Source organism: Cloeon dipterum, chromosome 4 (genome assembly GCF_949628265.1).
Source record: "Cloeon dipterum chromosome 4, ieCloDipt1.1, whole genome shotgun sequence".
Classification (NCBI taxonomy): Eukaryota; Metazoa; Arthropoda; class Insecta; order Ephemeroptera; family Baetidae; genus Cloeon; species Cloeon dipterum.
In genome coordinates this window covers 5,289,977-5,317,045 of record NC_088789.1, presented here as the reverse complement: position 1 = coordinate 5,317,045, position 27,069 = coordinate 5,289,977, and the positions used below count along the sequence as shown (strand labels likewise).

Sequence of the window (27,069 nt, the reverse complement as noted above, 5' to 3'; positions counted from 1 at the left end):
TTTTTTCGTGATAATGAGCCCCGTTTCGCGGGTCGGTCTACCTCGCTGCTACTTCGTTGTCTTTTTGCTCCAGTCGCCTCATTAGAAATTTAGTGAAGCGTTGCCAACTACCGCACTCCATGGGTTTTTTTTATCAATGGTGTTAAAAGCGAATATAGCAGGCTCGAGGCGTCTTTTGCTTTGCTAGATGGAGCAAGTGCACAGCACACAGCAAGCAGAAACACTTTTTATGCAACCTGTGTTGCTACGTATTAGCCAATGAACAGTAGCGAAGCACCTGAGAATGAACGGAAGTATCCAATCACAGTGAGCGACAAGCGCCGCTGTTGGCAGAGTGGCCAGCCTGCTGAATTAGTTCTCCTGTTGTAGACAGAAATTCCTCAGCACACCTCCCTACCCTAGCACGCAAGAAAAGAAGCTCCGGCCAGGCACGCAGGCATTTATTTCTCCGCTGCTCCTCCGGTTCACCTTGCGAAGTGTGTGTTTACGCGTGTGAACGGAAGTACCTGGCGTGCCCATTGTTTTGAGTGAATTTCGGCCCCGCATCCCAGGGTTCGTCTTCATTACTTCGCCTGAGAAATGAAGGAGAAGGAAAAAGATAACCTGACTCGATTGTGAAATACTCCGTAAGCGTCTGATGGACCTAGAGGAATGGACCTGAGTGCATTCCTCACACCTGACTCAGCCCGTTGACCTGATCTGAAGGCTGAGCGACCTCGACCCTTGCGGCGCCTCCGTCATCTGCCCGGGCACAAAGTGGAGCAATTAGTCGGCGGCGAAATGTGATGAGAGACAAGAGCCAGAGGTTGTTTTTATCCCGCGCACCATGCTAGCAGTAAAAAATTGAACGCCATGGGGTGCTGTTCGAAAACGCGATTCCTCCAAACAGTGCTCGTCCTGCAGATTGTAATACAAACTCGCGCGCTTCTATTTCGGTGGATCCGCTAACCGCTCGTGTTTCAGGTGACGACAGCTCTGCGCCAGGTGTTTGACTTCCTTGGTTTTATGTGGGTTCCCATCCTGACCAACTTTTTCAACATCGTTTTCTGCATATTAGGCTATTTTGGCGCGCACGAGTACCGCTATCGCTACGTCCTCTCGGTAATTTATATTTTCAATTAAATGTCCTTTTTAACGACCCGATTTTGCAGTACTGCACGTGGACCGTCCTGTGGGTGGCCTGGAACCTATTTGTGATTTGCTTTTATTTCGAAATTGGTATCCTTGAGAAGGTATGAGAAATAAAAATTCAAACCGCAGCCTTGCTAATTGAATTCATTTGACTAGAATGGGGATGCGCTGAATATGGGCCTTGGCAGCTACAGCTGGTGGGAAGTGAACGGGCCTGGGTGCAGGCCCACCTTTCCTGTCAACATGACAGAGGAGGAGTTAATAGACAGCGAGCCTCTAAAGCCACTAAAGGTGACGGGCTGCTATGTGGCCTACGAAATCGTTGAAGCCTCTCAAGCTGCCGTCCAAGCTTTCCTGGGCGTAAGTTTAAATTTGCATATTTAGCGCGAGACTACCAAAGAAATATTTTCGACTGTTAATTTCCACTTGTCTTTTACGTTAATTTTGCTAGGCTTAAAATTTAGGTTCCTCTCATTTGTTGCAGCTCATCGGTGAAGTGATTGCCATCTTTGCAATACGCTCCATGCTGGATGAAGATGACAGCTGTGAGTATTTTAATTTTTGACTATAATTCAAGCTTTGAACACGTCTATTCACGTATCTGCTAACGATTCTTGGCTATAAATTAACGCACAAATTGGTATTATTGTGAATCACAGTCGATTTCATTGGAGGATTCGATCCCCAAAGCGTTTGGTGAGTCGGTGCAAACTCTTCTCCAGTAGTTGCGCCTGTGTCTGTTTTTTCTCTCTTCGCTCTCTCCGTTCCGCTCTTATTTTGTTCCAGTTGAATTCGTTGGAGACTTTTCTCCATCCGGGTACAGGAGAACTATTTCTCCAATACCCCATTTGGCTCTACGTGCTCTGTACGTGATTGTTTTCTGCGTGTGTGTGCAAGGGGTTTCCACTTTCCAGCATGCGTGTTTTATTGGCCCATAAAGCCTTCCTTTCTCAAAATAAAAACGGGGTTTAGTATTTAGTCATGCATTCACAGCAACTGCTTTTTTGTATCAAGTAGTTACGCTTTGGTTCATTTATCTTTTCCTGTGTGACGTCATTTTGCTTACAATTTAAATAGCATTCTATGGTAAAGCCGTTCCCTTTTCACTCACAATTCATTGGATATGCTCCTTCATTGTTTGAGTGTGTTTGCAAGGTAGAGTTTTTCCGTTCTCGAATAAGATTATGCAAACCCACTGACGAAAATGAACATGTTTGGGGGGGATATTCTTGTCTCAAAGAATTTTCATCTGACTTTAAATAACATATATCATATTTCAAAATTTCCACACTCACGTTATCAACAGCATGTTTTGTTTATAGCCCAGGAGATTCTTACAATATATGTTAATTTTGCTAATCTGAATTTTGAAGGATTAAAATGTTGTACGTAACTGTTGGCTGTTCTTAAAATAGCCTATATTTTAAGCTCTTAGCCAGCAGTGAAAAGTGATGAAATAAATTCAGCCTAGAAAATTTTTTCCTGCATTTTTATCCAGTAAATATTGACGAGGAACATGTTCAGTTTGTCATTTCAATTTTTCAGGTGTCATAGAAATTTGATTACAAATTATCCTGGAGTTTTATATTTGTATTAATAATTACCCTGTTGCTTCTTTATCTAATTCAATGTTATTACCCCAGCAAGCATGAGTCCTGTTGAAATTTAGAAAAGCAAAGATTAACTAAAATGCATTTCAGCTCAACTGGTGGGTAAGAAGAGCCGTCCGTCGTCCATCTACTCAATCGAGTACAGTCAGGAGAACGCTCGCAGCGCCACGCCGGACCGGGTGTCGTCTACGAGCCGAGCTAACGCCGTCGCGCACCACAACCGCGGTGCCGCACTCGACGATGACGACGATGATGTGGATGAGGCCGGCGGCGGAGGGCCGCACGCCAAGCCAATGACGCCGCGGCGGGTGAAGCGGCGCAGTGGCTCGCGAAACTCGACACGCTCGCGGCACGGCGGCAGCGGCCAGCAGCACTCGAATCCGGTGAACCGGCTGCTGGAGCAGCAGGAGCGGCGGCTCGCCGGTCACTCGAACCCCACGTACCAAAGTTCCTCGCAGCACTCGCTCGACAGGCCGCCGTCGAGCTTCTCCAACTACCACGGCCAGCGCAGTTTTGGCGCCGCGGCCGCCTCCGCCGCGGCCGTTTCGCACAATCCGGGTCCCTCAACGTCCGCTGGCGGCTACAGGAACAGCTATCGCCGCCACCAACACCACCAGCACCAGGCGCCGCCGCCCTACAACGGACATGTGCGTCCCCACTCGTCCTACACCAACTCGGAGACTGTGTTGTAGCCCTCAAATCTCTGAGACCCGGCTCGGCTAGTCGGTGAATTGGGTCTCGCTGACTGACCGCCAAAAGTGACAAAGATAGGATTTTTAGGTGCACAACGTTTGTGTTCACGTCCTTTCTAGGCTCGAGATTTTAATACTTACCTGATTGCTTCAAAGTCTTTTGTCCAAGTCGTCTAAAGCGAAACCATTTTATACTGTACCAGTGATTCAACAAATAACATTTTTCAATCGTTTTTTGCTATACTGCGTCACTGATTTGGTGTTTTTTTTTTTTTAAACTTGAATCTTGTAAAAAGTCATTTAGATCAGTGAAAAGCTTGTGAAAATTAAAACTCTTATTGTTTGAGTTATTTAGAAATGCAACAGATCAGTTCACATAAGATTATATTGATTCAAGATTTTCACAAATGTAAAATATCTAGTCCTCTGAGTCCATATTTTGGTGCCATTCATAAGGTAAGTATGTTTCCTTCCCTTTTTGAGCAGGTTTTGGTGATCAGAAGTTGCAGTGAAAAACTCGCCGCTTATTGGCCCAATTTTATTGATTTAGAGTAAAGATATTTTACCATATGTGAATTCAATATATAAAATTTGCCCGGCTTTGAGACCTGCTCGGAAGAAAAATTTTGGCAGCAATCAGAAAATCACAATGCTACAGGAGCTCTATATAATATATATCGCATTGTTGACTTTTATTGATTTTATCAAAGGCTTGGCAGTTATGACTGCACACTTTTGTCTTCCTTTTTTTATTCCTGGCGGTGTCGAACCGCACTGGAATGTGCCAAAATCGTGTTGAGTTTTACGAGTATCAAATCCATGCTTGGGCCTAGGGAGTCATGAACGTCCTTATTGTAAATTAACAACGTTAGCGCTTCTTGAGCTCAATTTTGAATTATTGCGTATTTGTTGGAAAACTTGTCTAAATTCACTGCCAATTCTGAACAAGTGTGAGGCTCTTTGGTTCAATTGAATTACGATCGAAACAATAAGGCTGAACTCGAACTCTCTACGAGGGTTAATGAAAACAATGATTATTTATCGACAATTTTGATTCTAAAACGTCCGTATTGTTTTTTCATGCGCTGAATTTAACCTTTTAAATATCTTTTAACGAATCTCACTTTTAAGTAATTTATACTATAATACATGATGAATCAATTTTAGTCGCTCTTTGTGGATCTCTATTTACTTTTAATTCGCAACATAATAATGTATGTACATACTTACAACCATCACATTGTGTACAGTGATACTACGAATGCAGCAATTTCGGCAGTTACTACTTATTAAGGAATGAATCTGTCCGCAGTAGAATAATCTCGTCGTCGTTGCCTTGGTGCTGACGAAAGTGCTTAAATTAACTTGTTCTTTTAATTTACATCTCTCATCTCAGGCTCAATACGTTGGATTGTAAGGAAAAAATGCACCAAAACTTTGTTGAACATTTTGAGGGAAAATCTGATCAATTGCTAAGTGGGCCTTAAAGTTTTAAATTTCAAGTTGATAATCGAATGAGAAAAATTGTTGTGTACCTAGTAATTTATTAAAAACACGATTTTAGAAGTGCGTGGTGCAATAGGTTTTACAGGAAACGTTTCTCAAATGAACAACGATTGCAAATTACGGAGTATTATATCTACCAAAGCTCATTTACATTAACATCGAATTCAAAATAAATTACGACTGTAAATCCAATTGATTATTGAATAAAGTTAACGCAGTTACAAAGTATTATAATATTGCTTAGTTAATAACAAACTCTGGCACTTTGTAAGATTGGAAAATTTGACTTGTATATTAAATGCTGTCTTTCAAAACAATAAAGTATTCATCTGAAAAATAAATGAAGTGTTAATTTTTAAGATAATCCTAAACATTTGTTTAAAAAGTAAAAAATTGATGAAAATTCCAATACTGCGTATTTCAAATTTTCTGTGCGTCTCTTTCGCAATTTTCGCTTATATTTTGATTTGGAATGTAATGCTTGGATTGGGATTTAAAATTCATGTGCTGAATATCAATAAATTACAAATATTTTTACATACCATATTTTTTACGCGTGATCTTTATTATTTCATTGCCTGTATTAATTCTAATCTTTGTGGAAATTATTAACTTCCAACCATCGAGAACTATTTAATCAGATTGCCTTATATTCTTCACCCATAAAAAATTTTGTTTGAAGAGTTTGGAGATTTGGAGATCATTGAATTTATTAAATTAAAGTTATAGACTGCATGATCATAAATTAATTATTATAAATTAATCATAAATTAATTATTTTAAATTTGTGCCTTGCACAAAAATGTGTGTCTGATAATAACATTTTGAAAAATACGAAGGAAATTATATTTCTTCGCGGTCTTTTTATTTGAACTAAAAAATCACGTGACTCGAGCTGAACTGCTCAACTGCTGGCTGCTGCGACCACATTGGGACCTAACATAACGTGTCGACGTCGACTTCGCTCTTCGTCTTGTGGTCGCTCGTTTTCAGTCCCAGATCCCAGCTGTGTTTCGGGGCTCTACAGCAATATTTTTTTGGGTCATGCAAAAGACCCCACGCTGAAGTACTGACAGAAGTTGTTCACTGAAGAATAAAAGAAGTACAATTATTCATGCGGTATGTACATATAATATATGTAATATTTATTTTGCTTCGTTTTAGAAATTATCCTGTTCAAAATGCGCATACATTATCTTAATACATATTATCTACATACAATTTCCACAATTTCACATTTTTTCTCGAGTGCCACTATTATAATTACATATTCCTATACTTACATTCATGACATAGGTAAAATACAGATTATGTATATGTAATCATTCTTTGCAGCTTACACCTTTTCTAAATATGTAGACTATGTATTATGTACTCTTATGGAATCTTTTACTTCATCCAGACCTACATTTATTCGCTCTCCTTTCTGAAAATCTCTTCTGGATTACAATTCGAAGGGGAATATTTATCCACCCATGGTATAAATCAAAGTATTTTATAAACTAAACTCTATATTTTTTCAGCCTGCTGCCCGTGCTGCTAAAAATGTCAACCGCAGCATCACCACTAAAACCGCCAACGGGTGTCCGGGGTATGCAAGTGCTAGACAGGGCAGCGTTTACCAAGAGTGTGACGGTGCCGTGCTTGATCATCCCCGCAAACGATATGAACAAGGTGAGGAAGACCATCAAACCGTACCTGCTGAAGCTTGAGAAGATGTCGTCTGTTGTCAACGGGTCCGATAGTACGTTCAAGAAGGTACTGCTCAGCCCAGATATGATCCAGACGTTGTGTGACCTGAAGGAAGCGGACCAGGAGACGCTGGAAAAGCTGGATGCCAAGTTCGAGACAACGGAAATCGAGGTTGGCTACAACAACTGGCGCAGTGAGCAGATCCTGCAAGCTGTGCTACCTGAGGACGAGGACGGCACTAAGGCCTTCACGGTCATCGGTCATATTCTGCACCTCAACCTGCACGAGCACCTGTTGCCTTACAAGGATCTGATTGGCCAAGTGCTGCTCGACAAGGTGAACGGCGTGACCACCGTGGTCAACAAGTCGGACCCCATCGACAACACGTACCGCAACTTCACCATGGAGGTGCTGGCTGGCGAAGATAACCTCGTGTCCAGCGTCAAGGAGAACAACTGCATCTTCCACCTTGACTTTGGCAAGGTCTACTGGAACTCGAGGCTGTCGACTGAGCACTTCAGAGTCGTCGACATGATTTCAAAAAATGACGTCGTGTACGACGTGTTTGCCGGCGTCGGACCATTCGCTATTCCAGCAGCCATTAGGGGAGCTCGCGTGCTCGCCAACGACCTCAATCCAGAGTCTTACAAGTGGCTCCAGGTCAATGTCAAAGAGAACAAGGTCACCAAAAATAATGGTAGTGTCGAATGCTTCAACATGGATGGCCGGGAATTCATCCAGACCGTGATCAAGAAAGACCTTGATGAGCTGTTCGCAGCTGACATCGACCCGAACACTAGATTGCACATCATCATGAACCTTCCATTGATCGCCACAACCTTCCTGAATGCCTTCAAGGGTCTCCTGGACTCCTCGTGCATATACACCTTACATCCTGTGCCCATCACGTTCCACGTCTACTGCTTTGCCAATTATTTTGAGCCGGAAAAACTCGCCCTTGAGTTGGTGGAAAAAGGCCTCGGATTCCAACTGAAAGAAGACTTAATAGAAACCAAACTGGTGCGGAAAGTGTCGCCGAGTAAGTTTATGGTTAGACTGACTTTCGAATATCCCCTAAACATTATTTGCAACGCCGCATCTGATGAATCTTTTAATACAATTGAGTCCACAGAGAGTGTTAATAATGAGAATGGCGGGGAAAATTCTGATGAGAATAACGAGTTTGTAGTAAAGAAACTCTGTCAGGGTACTCCAAATGTGCAAAACGAATCACTGACTGACACAACTGTGGACATTAGTGATTCGTCCAAGAGTTCCGAGGGTGGCAGTGACAAGTTCTCTGAGAATGATGAACCTGATGACTGTCAGGAAGGGAGCTCTCCAAATGTGCATAACGAATCACTTTTGGACGAACCTGTGGACAGTAGTGATTCGTCCGAGAGTTCGGAGGGTGGCAGTGACAAGTCCTCTGAGAATGATGAACCTGGGGATCTAGAAGGGAGCTCTCCAAATGTGAAAAACGAATCACTTTCAGATGAACCTGTGGACAGTAGTGATTTGTCCGAGAGTTCGGAGGGTGGCAGTGACAAGTCCTCTGAGAATGATGAACCTGGTGATTGCCTGGAAGGGAGCTCTCCAAATGTGCATAACGTATCACTTTCAGACGAACCTGTGGACATAAGTGATTCGTCTGAGAGTTCGGAGGGTGGCAGTGACAAGATCTCTGAGAATGATGAACCTGGGGATCTGGAAGGGAGCTCTCCAAATGTGCAAAACCAATCAATTTCGGATGAACCTGTGGACACGAATGATTCATCCGAGAATTCCGAGGTTGGCAGTGGCAAGTCCAGCGAGAATGATGAACCTGTGGTTAAGAAACTCTGTCTGGAAAAGAGCACCCCAAGTGTACAAAACTAATCGAAGGTGGCATAAATACATTGTACAAAGTGAAGATAGAGAACAATTTTCCCAGAAAAAAGGGTACCTTTTTGAGATAAATACAACTCAACTTGAACCCTTTTAAATGAGGTATCCATCTCATTATCATTTGCACACCAAATAAAAATGTTTAATAATACGACTTGAAATATTGAAAATCATATTAGTGAAATATGAAAAAAGAAGTTGCAATAAAAAACAATATAATAAATATGACGTGGTTCTATCCAACTGAAAACTTAAGTTAACCAGAACCAGGGGTTTTCCTTCAGAGCTAAAGGTTTTGGATGTGGCTCCTAACGTAGTGTAGTGCCTTAACCATTTTGTATGCCATGAAAAACAGCTTTCACTTCTGCATCACATGGTAAAAACGTGGCTGGGTCGACATCAAAGCTTGTGGATGGCTCCTCAGGGACAGCTGAACTGATTTTTGGAACTGGTAATGAGAATATTTTCCTCCAACTTTTATCGCGTTTAGCTGACCTGAATTGCGTTTGTATGGGTTTTTTAATTTGCAACAAACATTGGCCGTAATCATGACTATATGTCATGTGTTTGTATTAGACAAATCTACAAGTTACAATGCGCGATCATTGCCTTAAATTCTTTGTCATCATTATACCAATGATTAAAGGTGCGTTAAGGTTTTAAAGTTTGTTTATTAAAAAAATTTATTTCACTAGCTCGTTTTCCCGTCAATTGACACCTCTTCATTTGCAACTTCTTCAATCTGAATTCTGCAGGCATCTGTGAAAGATATGGTCTCTTCAGGCGTCAGGCCATGAATCACTGGCCGCTTGGACAAAGGTTCGAGAGCACTCAACGCGTCAATCTTTTCAGTTAGCACTTCATGTTCAATTTTCTTCACTCTCTCATCATAGGCCATTTGACACATGAACAAAAGGGTGTTCGAGTTAATTGGAATGTTGCTGATCTCGTTTGTGTAGCACTTGCAGCTGTCTCTCTCCACTGTCTGAAGGCACTCTGCGAGGGAAAGATCAAAATTAAATCCCGCACCAATATGACTTATCAACTTATGGGACTTAGTTTTGGATGTTTTTTTTTTATTATTATAAAACAGCGTCTCTCATTTCTGTTAAATTGGATAAATTTTAGAATAATATTTAAATTTCCTGGCCGTACTATCTTGAAAAAAATCTCATTTTTGCGATTTCACTTTAAAAATATACTGCCAGCCCAGGTTAATATTCCACTAACTCATTTGCGGATATAATATGGATTTAAATAAATTTATAAGATAAATAACTACATGAAAAAATAACAAAAATTAAAACATCACTTTTGCTTACTTATTATAGTCCAGACAGTTGGTTCTTTGGCGATTTTCAGGGCTGCGATGATTTTCTTGTGGAACTGGTTGACGAGCAAGTTGCTGCGGCCGTGATTTTCGTGCGTACTAAGATTCTGGTCACCGAACGTGTCCAGCCACGTTTCCTGTATGTAGCGGATGAGCAGCACCATCACTGGCGAGCACACCATCTCGTCGGGCAAGCTTTTCTCAAACTCAAGGAGCGCCAGCAGCATTTGGTCCGCTGGCAGGAACGGTAGGCAAATTAGCTGCTGGATCCAGAAGATGACATATTCCTGCTCCTGCAGGCCCATCAGGCCGATTTCGTGGGCTTGGCTCCAGATGTCCTGTAGGGATTAAAATATTTTTTGCACAATGAAGCACAGCCAATTTAGTTTACAGCAGCAACGAAAAGAAAAAAAATCATTTTTGTCTTTCTATCAGTCAAGATCATGATGTAAGCAGGAATTGTGTTAAAAACGAAATTATTTGATCAAAACTAAGAATGAAACAACTGTTCACCAATGAAATATGTTACCGATACTTCAGAAATGTCTAAACCTCGACACATTTTTTGTCTGCATTAGGGGTCCATTAATTGGAATTAAAAATTTTAATAAGAAAGGATATATGATGTCAGAACACACTACTTACATTATTTTTACAATTACTACAGGCAATTTATTCTTGTTTGTTTATTCTTGCTATTGTCAATATCGTCGCTTGCAAAAAACCCTCTGCATTTGTGTTTATCTTGCAGGGATTTTCAACCACTGAATATTTCTGTGGGCCAGGTTTGGAAAGCGCTTACCTTAGTGAAATAAATATAGGAGTGCTCAATAATTGAGCCTGGAAACTGTTCAGACAGCACAGAGTTAATTTGCCACTTCAAGTCGACATAGATCATGTCTGGCGCTGTGTTCTGCATCACCTCTTCCTTCAGGTACATGAGAAGCCCTTTTATCATCGATGATGACCGACTCGAGGTGAACGCAAAGACCGAGGGATAGAACTGAGGAGAGTGACAAAATTGTAAATCACCCAAAGTGCGTTTGAAACTTAGTTACCATTTTCTTTTTGACAAAATGAATGCTTAAAATGTACTTCATGTCATCAGGTACAGATGGCAAATCCTAACAAAGTTTGATTAGTTCTTGTGTATTTCCAGAAAAAAATTTAACAATTACGTTGAAACTACAGTCAATGTGCATTTCGTCCACGGGCCCGTTGAACCTTTCGCAGAGGAAAAGCGAGGCAAAGATAGCGGCAACCTCGCTGCCCTTGGCCTTGATGCACCCTATGAATAGCTCCCTTGGGAACTCCTCCAGGTTGCAGCCATACCTGTGCCTATACTGGTCACTCACAAGCAGATTGCTCAGACTTAGCAGACTTTCTGGAACTTCTGGTTCTGTCTGCAACCTCTTCTTTGACAAGGTTTTGACCAGAAATCCTTCACTCTTTCTGGTGATTACATCAGGATTTCTGCAATCAGGAAATTTTTACATGTTAATAACTAAATTGATCTAAAATATTGTTATGGCTATTTTTTGGCCTAAAATTTGTTCTAATATATTTTCACAAAAATTTGTTCAGGTTTCAATTTATTTGAAAAGCTTTTTCAGACCAAAACTTACAAAAATGGCATATTAATCCGAATTTCCAATTAATTTGTATTTACAAGCACTGAAATTGCACGAATCGCAGACTGTTCTTGTGGCAATGACGAAGATGAAAATATTCGTTACTTCCAATTGCATTAAATTGTTACATGATTTTTAAGTGATAGACATTTTGGTCTAAATGAAGGCTTCTCCCAATTAAATTTTCACTATTAAAATCACAATAGTTTTTGTGAAGCTTGTGAAGTAATTCTAATTCAACACACTTCTCTGCCTCTTCAGCAAATATTTGTTCGACAGGGATAGCCTCGCTGATGGCCCGCTCCTCCATTTTCTTCAAGCAGTCGTTCATCTTTTGGGACTCCTCAGTGGAGTCATGATTGTGCGCGACGACGATGATCACATTGTCGTCTTTATCCTCGATCGCCTGCCCTTTGCACTTTACGGTCTGGCATTTGAGAACAGCTTCACCGCCTTTCGGCGTTGTCCTGCGATAAATGAAGCCCTCGTGAACGACGACCTTCATCTTCATCGCTTTCTGCCTGGTCAATTTCACCTCTCTGTGCAAACAAACAAAACAAACATAATCAGGGGTTTGGGAAACTATTAACTTATGATTAGCCTTACTCTTGGCCCACAGGGTGATTATGCTCTCGCACCATTCTCATCACCTGCAAGCTCTGGCCGTCTGGAGTCATTTTGATGTGAAACAATGCAGGACAGCCAAGTTTCATCGATCTTGAAAATTCCTGGTTAATGAATGAACGAGAACTATTTAAAAATATTGATATTTACAGCTTGTTTCTGAGCCTATCCTTGTCTGGGATGGTCCTCCTATTATTCTTTCCTCGGACGCAGCAAGCCGTGAGCGAGAAGTACTTGATCTCAGGATTGGCGTGAGCGACCTTTTGAGGATTTTTGCCAGGTTTGCTGAACCAGGTGAGTAGCTTCGAGTCCATCAGCGAGAACCGCGTTCTCGTCACCCGCTCGTGCTCCTTGATTCGAGTTTTGTAGTGCTCGAAGCTACAGAACTTTTCACCGATTTTAATCATCAAGTTGCTCAGGTCATTGGCTTCTTCTGCCTCGTCGCCCTGTCCTTGAGACACGTTTAGATGGAAAACGCTGGCGGATGCCTCTTCCTCCATCGCCTCGTCTGCGTCTGACATGATTCTAAAATCTGTACACAAGTTAAGAATTTACCAAAACGTTTTATGTGTTTTCAACTTACAGTGGCAGGTCGAAAAGTTTGTTTTGTCCTTTTTAATTTACCAGATAGGCAATTATAAAAATCAAATGAGCGTGTGCAGCCGCAAATAAAGGGTTGAACCCATCACAAGAAATTTACATTCTCTTATGATTTAATGTAGATAACATTACAATTTAAAAAAGAGAATTAAAATAACACTTCTAAAGCATTCCCAAGCAGATTTTGTTGTTTAGGTCACGTGATCCCCACGTATAATGCTCAGCCAATGAGATTATAGCTTCAAAATTTTTGGCGGCATTTGACTGGAGAGTCAAGGCAAGGGGGCGTCGGAGCAAACCAAGATTTCACGCAGAAAGGAAGTATTAAAAAACAAACTTTAAAATGAATAGGATTGACACCATTATGAAAACATTTTATTTCAATTGAGAAATCTGAAAACTTTTAAAGTTCCAATTTTGCACTTCAATTAAAATATTTTTTCCAAAGTGCACCTATCAAAAATCATAATAAAAAATCAGAAATTAAGATAAAACTTACACCAATGTTAACAATTAACACGTATAATAAATTAAATTGTTTTCAACTAAAAAGAGCAAAAACATGAATAAATTAACCATCTTAAATATAACTTCGGTCACTGTCGTGACACTCTTTAGCCTGCCACTGACAAAAAGAGAGGCGCCATGACCAGGCGGACGGGCCCGTAAATCAAGTACCACGCGATGTACCGAAATTAGGACAATTCGTGCGCTGAGGGAGTGAAAACTACGTTAAACTTAAACATCGCTCGCCCCTCCCGCTTTCAAAAGAAAAGCCAATTTCGGTACATTCATCATTTCATCATCTTAGTCTGTTTTTACCTGGTCAATTTCACCTCATCTATGTGCTAAAAAAATCAATCAAGAAAATTTTGCACCATATTAAAAAGTACTTAATTAAAAAAATTGCTGTAAACTAGACATATTTGTAAATATTTTAATTCAAAATTAAACCATTTTGCACAACATTAAAATATAAGTAATTATGTCTCTAGATTGAAGTGCACCAATATTAATTGTTTCACTTGGTCGCCTAAATCGCTACAAAAATCAACGTTCGAATTGTCTAATTGTTTAAAGGAATTTTTTAATACCAGAAATGAATTTTTTGAAACTCGCATTCAGTTACAACTATAAAATTTTATTTGTTTATTTTCAAAGCAATCAGCGCCACCTGTTATACATCACACACCTACTCTTCCAAGTAAATTCCAATAATGCCAAAGGAAACAATCAGGCTCGTGGTTTGTCTTTCTCGTTTCCTTCAGCAAACTTTAGATTATGAATGAGAGTAGAGGAAGCGTAACATAAACTGACTCATCATCGCTATTTCCACATTTCTATGGAAATCTATGCTCTCATAATGCCATAATTAACAAAGGCTCGCGCGCGTGTTCCAAACCGCGAGGTTGAGCATTGAGCAACAATAAAAGACGAGAGCCTCTTCTCTGATCTCGCTGACTTCACTGCCTAAGTGTAAATGTCAAGATTGAGGAATGCGGCACGTCTCCGAAGATTCAACAATAAACAAAACACTACGAGAGCTAGCGCCGAAGTCAAATAATCACCCGATAATAACGGACGGCTCGGTGTGAGTGACGCAGAGGGCTGGATTTAGAGCCCCTTTCGGCCTGTAATTCCACTCATTTCTCATTTGTCACACGCGACGAGCTTTTTTTTCTCTGTCACTGGACGCCGAGAAGAAGCGTAAAATATAAAAATAAATAGCACTTTCACCCGCGGCCGGGGCGCCTGCTCCGTCTAGTGTGCGAGAAGCCGATCCCTTGATACGCCGCGTTATAGGTGATGTGTGTGCGGTTGGCGCGGCCGCGGGAGTGGGGTTTTCATTTCAGCAAAAGTCCCAAGACTGCATCATTCCATTCAGTCAGTCAGTCGGATGCTACGAACGAAGTGAAATGTGACTCACGATTAGTGTGCAATTTGAGGCATCGCAATGCTTGCAAATCCAAATGTAGCATTGCTACTGTTACTGCTGGCCGTTTTCCTCAATTCAGCGTAAGCACGGCTATTTTAAAATTTCCCTAGAACACTGGAATTATGTTTATATTCCAAATATTTGTGAAATTGCAGCACATCTCAATATTACTTACTCCATGATTTGGGCGTTTGGTCTCTCTGCTCAAATGATTTTATTTATAATACAAAGTCAACGCTTTTATTTTGCATTTACTTTGCTTTTTAAACCAAATAACATTTCTCTGAAAATGACGAGGCGTGTCATCCGAATAATTCACAAATTAAAGCCCATCCAGACTTAAATTATATCATAAAAAAACATTTCTTAGTATATCGCCACTCATGACGTTCGTATTTTTTTATTTCTCACAATCTTGGCAACCGTAATGGAAATTATCTTTTTTTATTGTACAGTTTTACAGAGTGCAAGTTGCGCGAAAATCTGTCCAGAGAGTTGGAGACCTTTGGTCATTTGCCTAGTCATTCCACAGAATTGATATGCTTTCAATTTTGGATTAACTTAAGCCAGCAAGTTTTGAGATGACGATTCAGATTTAAACTAATTGCACCAGCTACCTCATCTTCTTTTAAATTTACACGGGAAATATTTTTTTCCAGAGCCGGCAAAGCTAAAGATGACCGTCCGTGTCCGATGGAGGAGTCGATCCACATCACACGGTTTCAGATCTTCCCGAACAAGACGTTGTTAGACGAGGAGCGCAGCATCCGGTTCAGCCCTGACTTGTACTTTCGCGAGGGCAACGCCACCGTTCGTGGTTGCGTCTGCAGGGTGAAAAGCTGCGTACGCAAATGCTGCCCGCTGGACCACCACATCAAGGAGGTGACCGAGTGCGTCGAGGGTGGCAATGACAAGTTCCATGAGAATATCTTTAAAGAAAAGTTGCCCCTGGTCGGGAAAAAGGAGGACGTCTTCTTCCTGACCGGGCACCAAAATTGCAACAACGGCAAGTACAAGCTGGATCCGCGCGTCGAGCCTGAGGACAACTTCACCCTGCTGCCGACGGGCCTGCTGCAATTTTTTTACGAGAGCGAGATGGCTGCGAACGAGCCTGTCCACTTTTCGCAGTACTGCGTCGAATATTTCGGAGGTAGGAAATTATTTTAATCACAATTAGTCGTGAGAATTAGCCGCGGTTGGCGCGAGCGGAAGTATGGTTGCCACGCGCTGTCAGAGATTCCAGCGGCTATAGGAGAATTCAACCAGAAAAGTTTGAAGATGACTGACCGGGAATTCCCCTGCTTATCCTCAGTTAAATTATATTCACATTTCCTCGGATATCTTTAAAAAAACTATTCATTCAAACCTAGAAACAAAAGGTTTGGCAACCCTAACCACGTGGAAACGCGGCGCAGTTAATTATTGCGGCTGGAGGTCAGGGAAATCCACGCCTCGCTGTGGTTGCATTTTTTATGTCTCTCGTTGCGTTTCCACCAGATTGACGAGAAAATTGTCATCTGCGATTCTGCGATGACGTATGCAGCACTTGCAATTTCCCTTTTGCCGCTTCTTATCAGCCCAGCATTCGAACGGGTGCAATATAAATGTTGTTCAATTCTGGAGATATGGCCCCATTATCTCTTCACGTGTGCTCAAACGCAAAGGAGCTTCAACAAACCGATTATGAACCACGTCTCGAGCCGTTGATTTTGAAAAAAAAGCCAGAAACCTATAACGAAGTGTTGAAATTTGCATAGATAAAATAATTAAAACGATACCATAGAGTTTTTGGTGAATAGGATTATGTAAAAAGCTTAATTTTATCGATATTTAATAAATTCGCTTATTTTTTTTGTAATGAAAATAATACAAAATTATTTTTGGGCACTGCCTTCTGTGTACTGAAAAGGGCATGAACCGACAAAGTTTAACCGAAAAACAGTTCTGTTGTTAAAATAAAATCCGGACATTGTAAATCGTCGTTGTAAAAAGCGTCAGTTGTGGTTTCTCGAATTTTTTCAAGTAGCTTCTCATCGATAATAATTCTGTGCCTAAATAGTGTAGCTCTTCCACCAAATTCAATTTTTAAAATCAGTACAATTACAACATTGATTCATTATTTCGTCTCTCGTCGCATTGTGTGCAGTGCTTGCTTAATCATTTTCTTCATTATCATAATACCTACAAAATGCTCTACTTTTACAATATGAATAACAATAAAACATTATTCCCATTTTTCAACAAATTGATTGAAAAAGCGAACAGTGTTTTCAGTTTGTTTGTTAAAGGCGGGAGTGCTCTCGTAATGCAGTGAAATTTCTGCTGATGACAGCACGCAACCCGTCAGGCTATTATTCAAGCGAAAAAACGCAGACTTTAAGGGCTCGGGCACGAAATAATCAGTCAGCCTGCCAGCGAGGGAGGTAGGCTCCACCCTGGCCATTAGTGTTAAGAGGATTGTGAGGGCAGGGGGCGGGGGGGGGGAAGTAAAGACAATTGCACGCAACTCAATTAATCAAAAAAACGCCTAGCCTATTTATAACGCTCGAGCTGTCGCTGGAAATATTTAATCTGCTCGGCCTCTTTATATTAGATGGAGATAAACAGGTTTGTGTTACAAAAGATCAAGAGAGTGACGGAAATTCAGCTGTCACTCTGCAAATTAATTTTTTTGGCTCCATAACAAACGCGTTTCCTTGACTCAGAAGAAAAGCAGACTCCGTTTGATGAGCGCCAACCATGGCCGCTGCGCATGTAATAATTTTGACAAATAATATGTGACTCGCAGAATTCAAGTTAAAAAAGTGATGCTCAAGAGGTCACTGCTCAAAACAACAATTATAAATGTGGAGCTTAACAAGAAAGGCAGGCTCCAAATTAATTAGATAGGTGACCAAAAAAGGAATTCAGAAGATGGAAGTTTGACCTTAACCCATAATTTGTTTATTTATCATTGATAAATTAATCAGAGCTGTTTAGTTTTCTAAGTTTTTGTTTCCTATTTTTTGAGGCCGTAAATACGGTAAATTCGGCTCAATATGACACAACAGACTTTTTTTGCTCTTTTTATCCCTGTCCTCTTGGACCGGGAAGGGCGCGCACTGCACTAGCACGAATGCTGAAACCCGCGGGTCCCAATAACACCGCGAACGGATAACATGGGCGCACCAGGCCGCACAGGGACCTAGCCCACTGAAGGGCCACTTGCCTCCGCACCGAGGACTGCATTGAAACGCTAGACATTTGTTCCGTGAAGCCAAATCACGCATGCTGGAAAGGTGCAAACCAGCAAGTAGCGAGTCGGCGCCGGTGCGCCTCCCAGCCCGTTGAGCAATTTGAGCATTTCGAGTCACTAAATTAACCACTTTTTGCCATCTCTGACATTGGGTAGCCGAACTGCTCAAATAACTCCCATTGCTTTGACACTCCTGAGAATGCCTTCAGAATGCGAGCCAACGGGCTGGTTAATGAGAGAAAAATAAAACAGTGCAATTCGTAATTCTTATTTTACCATCACGTACCATACAAAGAATAAAAAAGAGCTAAACCCGACCTTTTGACAAGTTTCCAATTTGATTCAAATACATAATAGCATTATTGATATCTTTTGCCAGATCTGAACCTCATCTCAGCGTTAATATGCTTCCCGGAAGAGTCGATGGAAAATTCACCAAAAAACGTGCAGTACAGCATTTACTCGGTGGGCATGCTATTGTCCTCCGTATTCATGTTGCTGACCCTGGCGGTCTACGCCCTGCTACCCCAGCTGCGTAACCTGCACGGAAAGTGTCTCATGTGCCACGTGGGATGCCTGCTCTCCGCCTATATTTCGCTTTCGATCGTCCAGCTCGGCTCCGACTTGATACCTATGTGGTTATGCACGTTAATCCGTAAGTTTACGACCCTATTAGTTTTACTAGCAGCACCTCCTTATTTTAGGATCGCACGGCAGTTTGCAACGCAAGAACGTGTTATTTTTTTAATTGCGGCTCCACATCTGTTTAATATTGAAATCGTTTTTTTCTTGGCAGTGGTAAGTAGATAGGGGGTATTTTTGATATTCCACTATAGCTGCCAAGTTTCGTAAATTTGTTCTAAAAGTACTTTAAAATCTTAGGAAACATTCGATCCTTTTTTCTTTTGTTAACTTTTGCAATTTTTCTCCTCGTGCATGCTCGCGAATAAGTTTGACTCGACTGAAAGTTCGTACAAAGGATCGTTAATATCTGCCAAGACAGGTGAATGTGAGAGCAAAAGAACAAACGTATATGCATATTATTTCCCAATAGCTTAGAGCGGTTAAATTAGATTGTCGGGCTCATCTAACAAGTGCCGGCAATTTCTCTTTCCCATCAGCACACTTTTGCCAATTCAACTTTGTTTGTTGCCTGCCCACAGCGGGACGCTTGATTAGTTCATTCCGTTCCATACGCCCCGCTGCAAAAAGTGTTATTGTGTTATTCTAGCAATAGCAATGAAAGCTGCAGCCGTCTGCCAGCTCTTCCATATCACGTACACGCGAGGACACATGTACAAATTTGTGTTTTAGCCGACCGCCGGCTGCGGCACCAGCAGGATGTGCTGACTAACGCGATGACCTTTGCGAATTAATTGCAAGTGTCCGTGTCGCTGTTGACAAAAAGGATATAATGCACTTTGCACAATGTTAATGGATCCTACTTTTCCTGTTGATTGGATACACGTCATTTAAAGAGTATCAGTGAAGTAAATTATAGTTTTGACACTTGACATGTGTGTAGCCAAGTCTTGCATGAAATTTTGATTATGGATTTTTTAAACTTTGTTATTTTAAACACAGACTCTTCATTTTTCAGCGTTCGTGATTCAGTTTACTTTTTCCTCCGCCTTCTTCTGGCTCAACATCATGTGCTTCGACATCTGCTGGATGTTCAAGTGAGAAAATAAACAAATCAATATACTATAAATCATAATGGTAAATGGGAAATAAAAATGTGGGAGAGTTTTACGCATGCGGAACGTGTGTGAGATTTTACTGCTGCCAGTGTACACAATGCGGGTCCCACCGATAACGCAGTTTCCTCAATCTATAGGGTTGCCAAGCCTCTGTTTTGATATCGTGCACGTTTTTCAACTCAATGACACTGATTGTTCTAAAATTTAATAACGGCTTATTATACTACTCATGGCAAAAACGCGTCTAGAACAATTGAACTCTGTTGAAAGTAAAAATTAGTATTGTAAGCACAATTTCAGATTTTTTTAAATACTTTTTGTGCAATTCTTCTTCTCTAATATCTACCTGATATGCAATAATGTTCTGGTCGAATATTACATACTATTTATACAATACATAGAACCTCCCCGTAAAAATATCTATAATTTTACATCAGTTAAAACCCAATCTTTAAAAACCTTCAATTTAATCATGAGTTGATTTTAGCTCTCTTAATTGTTCGTAATATAATATGTTTGCTTATAACTTAATTTTGCCGTAGTCGAGTGCGTACCATCAGTGGCTCGAGTGCTGAGCGCGAGCGCAAGAAGCTCATTATTTACTCAAGCTACGCGTGGGGCTGCCCGCTGTTCCTGCTGATTATCTGCATCCTCACTAGTACCATAGAAAGTTTGCCGAGTTTCGTGCCCAGGCCAAAATTCGGAGAACAGTCATGCTGGTACAGCCCGAGACAAGAAGGTGCGGTGAAAATTACCGGCACGCAAGTGTGGCGTTTTCATGTGGTATTTTTTCTCGAATTTCAGACAGACTGGCGATAATTCTGTACTTTTTCGGACCGATCAGCGTGCTGATGATCATGAATCTCTTGTTTTTCGCGCGGACTGCTTACAGGGTAGTCACTCTGAGGAAAGGAACTGGCATGCTGAACAGGAGTGACAACCAGAGCAGCAATGACAAACAGAAAACGTAAGCTCTACACAAGAAAATATTTTTATAAACGTTATTTTATTATAATTTACTTAATTACTTCCTTTAATAAAAACTGTAATTATAGAATAGAGAACAAAATCAATGATCATAATTTTTATTATTCGAAAATAAAAATATACTGTTATTGATGAAATTGAAACCAAATTGAATAAAATTCCAAAAATTTTGCAATTAGAAATTGTTTTGAACGTGCACATCAGGGCGAAAACTTACAGTCTGATTAATCGGTTTTTTGTTAGCTTTGTATTACACCAACTATGAGAACATAAAATAAATTCTGGGTGGAGCTTCAGCTCTGAATCTAAATTTACATTTGGAAACAAGGAAATTACTTAAAATTTATTATTATTTACTATCTCTATAATATTGTATAGGCAAGCCAACCAGATTTCGCTTCCCAACCTAATGACTATTAATTGAAAGCAGAAACTTTCAAATTTTAAACATTTTTTTAGACTAGCTGGTTTTTCTTCATGTAAAAACAGTTTTCATTTTCTTAACTTCAGAAAGCTGTCTTTTTGTTTTAAATTTGTGCATTTTCACAAAAGAGCTATGATTTCTCATAAAAACGTTAATATAATTATGTTCTTTTCTGCATTTAAATTAATGGACAGTGACTATGGATGGCGAGTTCCTAATTTATAAATTTGACTAACCCCAGCATCAGGAGAGAAATATTGAAATTATTATATTTTGCTGTCTGTCAAAATTTTAAATTTAATTTTTGTTGACAAAACTCTTAAGGCATAAATAATTTTAAATTAAAAGCACTTTGCACGCTTCCAATTCTAGGGATTAACCTGCGTTCAAAGTGAATAAGACAAATTGCGCAACATCTGCGTTAACCCATTAGCTCGATAAATTTACATGCTCCACGACACGGGGTGTATTCTTGGAACGCCATCATTTCAAAAAAGCATAATTTGTTCCAGCTTCGTGCTGTATCTGAAGCTGTTTGTGGTGATGGGCCTGACGTGGATACTGGAGGTGGTGTCGTTCCTGGTGCAAGGGCCAACCTACATGTGGTTCGTGACGGATGTGTGCAACACTCTGCAGGGCCTGGCCATCTTCCTCATCTTCGTGTGGAAGCCCAAAGTGCGGCGGCTGCTGCGGGAGCGGATGGTGGCCAAGGAGCCGCAGACCGCCTCCACAGCCAGCGCCAAGATGCGCAAGATCAGCTCCAACACCAAGGTGGAGGAGCTGACTATGAGCCAAAATTAACGTGCGCGCATGCATGTCTATTTATCCATTTGCACTATTTGTGTGAGAAAGAGAAGTGAGTGAACGCTCGATATTACCCAAAGTATGTGTATATTAATTTCGAGAACATGCATCAATAAACGTGCCATTCGGGTTAAAACAAAACGTGTGTGCCCTTTGAGTTAATTTTAGTCACTACGCAATAGTGTTTGGTGAAATTTATTTTCCTGCTTGTAATAGTTGGGTACTCACAACAAGTGCTCTCGTAAACCTTGCTAAACCATAGCTTAAGCTTGTGCAGCTTAAATATTTCCCTGTAAAATGGCTCGTTTTGTAGTTGCAGCAATGAAATCTTTGGATCCGTCTTTGTGGAGGAGAGTGCTGGACTGTATTCCAATAAATGTTTTTAGTGCTACGTGAGGAAAACTGCATCCAACAAATTTTATTTTCTCAATCCTTTCCGTCATTTATGTTCAAGTTCCTGTTTTGCTATCACACGGACAAGCCGATGATATTGCTCAAAGAGGAAGCACGCTGGACGAGCCTGCTGTTGTAAAATCTCTCTAAAATTCTATTTGTGCCTCAAAATAAGAATTAATATCTTCAATTGAGTGCAGAGACTTTCCTTAGTGGAGATTTATGAGAGTAAGTTTCAAATTAAACAAATTGGATTTACCTCTTTTATAAACAGATACAAAACGACACAGCATTAAAACGCAAAAATGACCGGATAAGGAAAAATAAAATCTATGGATTGAAGTTTGCACCAGCCTCTCCGGTTATTTTTGTTCCTGAACCTTTTTTTAGAGGAATTTCAGTCTAATAATATTTTGGTATGGTAAAATTTAAATGCTGAAAACAACCTTGACTGAAGCGATACTGTGCCGCACCGCGAGCCACTTATGCGGGCCCTCTAACTTCTACTTTTTCAGTGTTACTAAATATCCTAAATATAAAAACAATAAAAATGTCTGAAATTTACCTATAAAAATATGTTCGCGCTTCTTTTCCAACACAGAAACCTTGAATATTTAAACACGATATCTTCATAAAAATTTTGAAGCAAGCACACGTCTTTTCTTTATTTCAGTCTTTTCACCATCATCTTTGGCAAACTGCGACACATTATGCTTAGCTGGGATCAGGTGATATGGTGAAATTTCAATCTAAGAAGTAATAATACATTTTTAACCGACGTCTTACTCATTTAATCTTATAAAATGAAGCTGAAACTATATAAATTAAACAAAAGATTTACTGCTTTAATTAAATGTATAATTACATTTACATGTTATGGAATTTCTACAACATCGAATGATGGCATTTTTCCAAATTAATCTGATTTTGACAAAAAATGCTTATTAATATTATGATATAAATCTCATGTGTCATACTGTATAAATCGTATTATATAAAATATCTAAAATTTCGAACACCAATCGATGCAAATTTTAAAAATTTCCCTTTGAACCATTAAATTTTAATTTTGAATTTACAAATGGATGCCTGCATTGTGGTGACGGCTTGAAACTAAGCTATTTTGTAGTGACACGCCATAAGTTAAATAAAGATGAATTGAATAGAATCTCAAAATTCTTAAACAAAATAATAAATAAAGTAATAAAAAAATGCCACAACTGCTCGTTATCAGTGCATAAGTTATGTATAACAAATGAAGCAGAGGTTATATGGATGAATCACACTTCTTGGTAGGGTAGGGCAAATACATTCCCGACAAACCGTGAAGTAAAAAGTGAGCGAAAAAAGTTTGAGCAGTCCACTACACTATATATGGCTGACAGTATTAGTATGGACTCTTACTCTTGAATCAAGCCTTTTTACAGGAAAATAACAAAATAGCTATCTTTTCACACTATTTAACTTAATTAATCTATTTCGTATGCAGTTACGGTATTTTTACCCTTTTTCATCCTACAACGCTACAAGCATGCTTAACGATGCTTCCCTGTGCGCCTTTCCATTTCAAATTTTCATTCGGCGCATGCGTATCAATAACTGCGTCAGTTCAGTTTGTTATTGTTTGTGTCCGGCCAGCTTCCTCTCTTTTGTAAGAGAGTGGACTAAAACCTGAATTAAATTAGACTGTCCCATCAGAAACTCGCTAAGGACATGAATTCAGCTTCCAAGGTAATTTATAGCTTATTATGAGCTTTTTCGCAACGACACAACTAAAAACAACTCTGCTTTCGGTCGGGCAGGTCGGCGAAATCTTCGCAGCAGCCGGTTCTGCGTTCAACAAACTGGGCGAACTGACCATGCAGCTGCACGCTTCGACGGACTCGGCAGCCGGGTACGTGTATTATTGTGTGCATCGTGTACATTCAGACCTTGCTGAGCGGTTGATCTTGTTAGGAAGTGGACTGAACAGGAGATAGAAATGTTGAGGGAATCGCTGCAAAGGTTCAGCGGAGACCTCAATGCTATTTCGGAAATCATCAAAGCCAGGACAGTGTAAGTGCAGTTCACTTTCGGCAGATCAACTGCGCCAATTGAGACCCTGTTTTTATCATGTCGGTCTCTCTTATTTGCAGGAACCAAATCCGAGCGACACTTAAGAAAAAGGCCTTTGAGGACGCAGGGATTCCGGTGCGGACGTCAGTGCAGCAGACGAACCAGACGCCGACGACACCCACCTCCATGCTGGCCAGCAGAGACGTTAATAAGCCTTCAGCAGAAGTCACCTTGAATGCTTTGAACGCTACAGTCGAATCCGAAGTGGACGTCGAGGGCCTGAACGAGGACAAACTGGAATTTGTTGCAACTGAGGAAGTCACATCCTGAGTTATGCTTTTTGATTAAATTATTTTTCTATAAAAGACCTTTGGCGTCACGAATCAGTGTGTATAGATAATTTAAGAGGAATTTTAAGCTTCAACAAGTGAATGAATCTGGACACCACTCTTAAATTCTATTAGGAATGTTAAATTGTATTGCTACAAGAAAAACTTTACAGGCCCTGTGGTGCCTGACACTCACATGCAATGCGCCATTCCATTCAAATCTGCTCTTTGCCTTTAGTGCAAACATCATTGTAGAAATTTCTAATATTTTTTAATGTTGATTATACGTAGTATGGTGCAGAATCGTGAAAAATAAACTGAAATAAGAAAATGTAATACAAAGTATAGTTTTAGTTAAGGTACCTTCGATTAACTCATAATTTCGTTCTAATGGCCAAAAAGAGCTATTAATTAAAACAGCTATAATTTAAAAAGGTCTCAAATTGAGGGTTTTACTCTTTATTTATCTGGGGCCTTGTCGCCCAATCTAGCTGTGATGACAAAACTGTTAAAAGCAACTCGGAGCTTAAAAATGGTTTCAAAGAAGCGCAATTTTTTGTGTTCGGAAAAAGTGAATACATACTAAAAGTGTAAAATTTTAATTGGCTTCATAAAATTGGCATGAAAATAGCCTGAGGATGAATTTACATCCGTTAATTTATTTCCATATCTACCATTTTGTTCAGATGACTCAAAAATATTTATTTTATGATTTATGCGGATGTCAGGATATTTCTCTTAAATATTTTTTGTATTATAAAATTTTTATTTTCATTGTTAAATTAATATGTTTGAAATCCTTTTCAGAATTATACGAAGTAGGGAACTGATCAAACTAGAAAGCCAGGAGTTATTGAAAATTATTTTTTATTTTCCCTTTAAATTATAAGTAACATAGTAGATATACACAATTAAAATTGATTGACAACAGTTTTCATTTGCTCAATAATAAATTCATTTTATACACATATATACAATTCTGCGTGAATGGTACACCTGGAAATTCAGCAACACAATGCACATACGAACTCTTCATCTTCTGTTACTCTCTATTTTATAAAATAATAATATTGTAAGTCAATGGGTTTAGTGTTATGTAAGTCTTTGGTGTCACTTAAGGCAATATGGAGGTCATGAATTCATAAATGCCTTTCATTGCAAACAAATTGCCTGTTTGGTCTGCCATGCGATTTAAGTATGCTACTGTCGAGTAGAGAAAGGCTTTGTGTCTCGAGTCTGGTGCAGATACACGATTCCAGGTGCAAATTCCAGCTTCTCCGGTATATAAATATCTTAGTCACAACAAAAGTTAAACAATTTTCTTCTAGACGACACAAACGATAAATATACATAATATATATTGTGTATTTGAGATAATAACATCAGAGTTAATCAACCGCACAGTGGAATACGATTCGTTCTTAACGCGCTGAACTTAACATTAAAGTATATCATTGATCGTATCCCACCTGCATGGAAAAGGCTCCTCACAGCGCCTCATTTTCAATTCACAGAGTGTACGAAACCATTTGACTGCTTTGATTTTAAGTATACGCTTCTTTCGTTAATTCCCTCTGGGCTCAAGCACAGCATTTCAAAACACACGTCGTTCCTGTCAGTGTCTGGTTGAAAATATTTCATATGACTAGATTCCAAGAAGAACCGGGTTGATAAGTGTGAGAGAAACTTTAGAGGAAACCTTGTTCAGAAAAAAACACCTGCAATCACCGCAGGTGCTTTGGTTGGAGGGCTTTTCTCAAAAAGTCAAATGGTTTTTCCGTCGAGCACAGCTAAGAGGTTCAAATTGTCTTTCACTAGAGCATTTCGTTACTCCAACACTATGGTTTTGGGCCTGTTTTGAGTCCTTTTGTGGCGTTTTCGGTGCTTGAGAGATGAGGAGAGCGACGCCGCCGATTCTTCGGCCGAACCGAGGTCATTCTGTTTGCGCTTGCGAGATCGGGTGACTGGGCCCAGCTCTGGGCTCTCGTGGCACGGCAGCTGCAGCAGGATGGGGCTCATGTCCTCATCGTTCGACCGCGACTCGTCCGAAAGGCTGGACAGGTACTCTTGCACACGGTTCTCGCTGAAGTTGAAGATGTTGTCCGTCGACTTGCCTGGAGACGGGCCCAGAGACGAGTTAGAGCTGGACTGCGTCGCCTTGCTTGGTGTTTGGACTATGGACAAAGTGCCTGTGAACAGAGAAAAGCGTGGTTAATTTATAACCAATCAACTGCACTAAAACTTAAAAATTAACTCGGCATTCAAATTTTGACGACAACTGCTAGAGACCAGAATCTCAAATCAAACGACGTTATTAACTTAAGATCTGATGAAATTAGCTCTCAAGGCGCACCGACAAACATGTTAGCAGAGTAAACAAAACTGCTTTGACATGAATGAACGGCTATGCAAATATTTGAGTAATAACGTATGCACTTTCTTTGCAAATGTTTTTATCCTTGGGTAATAGATTAATTTAAGCTACTTTGAGCGCGGAAAATAA

General features: G+C 40.1%; 6 protein-coding genes across 7 annotated transcripts in view; 4 read left to right on the top strand and 2 right to left on the bottom strand.

Annotated features, from left to right (window-relative positions):
* The first annotated feature begins 339 nt into the window (after positions 1–339).
* Positions 340–5,280, top strand: NKAIN (Sodium/potassium-transporting ATPase subunit beta-1-interacting protein). Its single transcript, XM_065488933.1, has 6 exons — positions 340–906; positions 964–1,101; positions 1,152–1,232; positions 1,288–1,491; positions 1,616–1,676; positions 2,832–5,280. Exons 1-6 carry the CDS (start codon positions 853–855, stop codon positions 3,431–3,433), a joined length of 1,140 nt encoding a protein of 379 aa, XP_065345005.1. The 5' UTR covers positions 340–852; the 3' UTR covers positions 3,434–5,280.
* A 593-nt stretch (positions 5,281–5,873) lies between these two features.
* Positions 5,874–8,784, top strand: LOC135942945 (tRNA (guanine(37)-N1)-methyltransferase). Its single transcript, XM_065489303.1, has 2 exons — positions 5,874–6,058; positions 6,463–8,784. The coding sequence occupies exons 1-2, from the start codon at positions 6,054–6,056 to the stop codon at positions 8,507–8,509; spliced, it is 2,052 nt and encodes a 683-aa protein (XP_065345375.1). The 5' UTR covers positions 5,874–6,053; the 3' UTR covers positions 8,510–8,784.
* A 385-nt stretch (positions 8,785–9,169) lies between these two features.
* On the bottom strand, positions 9,170–12,881 carry LOC135942946 (uncharacterized). Its single transcript, XM_065489304.1, has 9 exons — positions 12,687–12,881; positions 12,254–12,635; positions 12,086–12,196; positions 11,725–12,018; positions 11,027–11,321; positions 10,907–10,972; positions 10,651–10,851; positions 9,841–10,186; positions 9,170–9,514 (listed from the first exon to the last, which is right to left on the bottom strand). Exons 2-9 carry the CDS (start codon positions 12,622–12,624, stop codon positions 9,210–9,212), a joined length of 1,989 nt encoding a protein of 662 aa, XP_065345376.1. The 5' UTR covers positions 12,625–12,635; positions 12,687–12,881; the 3' UTR covers positions 9,170–9,209.
* A 1,660-nt stretch (positions 12,882–14,541) lies between these two features.
* On the top strand, positions 14,542–22,196 carry LOC135943056 (G-protein coupled receptor Mth2-like). The gene is made up of 7 exons (XM_065489448.1): positions 14,542–14,719; positions 15,299–15,789; positions 18,254–18,529; positions 19,475–19,553; positions 20,117–20,313; positions 20,379–20,541; positions 21,498–22,196. The coding sequence occupies exons 1-7, from the start codon at positions 14,658–14,660 to the stop codon at positions 21,784–21,786; spliced, it is 1,557 nt and encodes a 518-aa protein (XP_065345520.1). The 5' UTR covers positions 14,542–14,657; the 3' UTR covers positions 21,787–22,196.
* Positions 22,197–23,767: 1,571 nt separating this feature from the next.
* On the top strand, positions 23,768–24,908 carry LOC135942196 (chromatin complexes subunit BAP18). The gene is made up of 4 exons (XM_065488194.1): positions 23,768–23,913; positions 23,985–24,076; positions 24,139–24,237; positions 24,318–24,908. The coding sequence occupies exons 1-4, from the start codon at positions 23,896–23,898 to the stop codon at positions 24,565–24,567; spliced, it is 459 nt and encodes a 152-aa protein (XP_065344266.1). The 5' UTR covers positions 23,768–23,895; the 3' UTR covers positions 24,568–24,908.
* A 508-nt stretch (positions 24,909–25,416) lies between these two features.
* The window catches only part of LOC135943939 (ribosomal protein S6 kinase alpha-5-like), a 42,633-nt gene continuing 40,980 nt past the window's right edge, over positions 25,417–27,069 (bottom strand). For both annotated transcript variants that reach the window (XM_065490605.1, XM_065490607.1), the window contains exon 12: positions 25,417–26,755. In XM_065490605.1, coding sequence (XP_065346677.1) covers positions 26,394–26,755 — 362 coding nt within the window. In that variant the 3' untranslated portion in view covers positions 25,417–26,393. The remainder of the gene's footprint in view (positions 26,756–27,069) is intronic.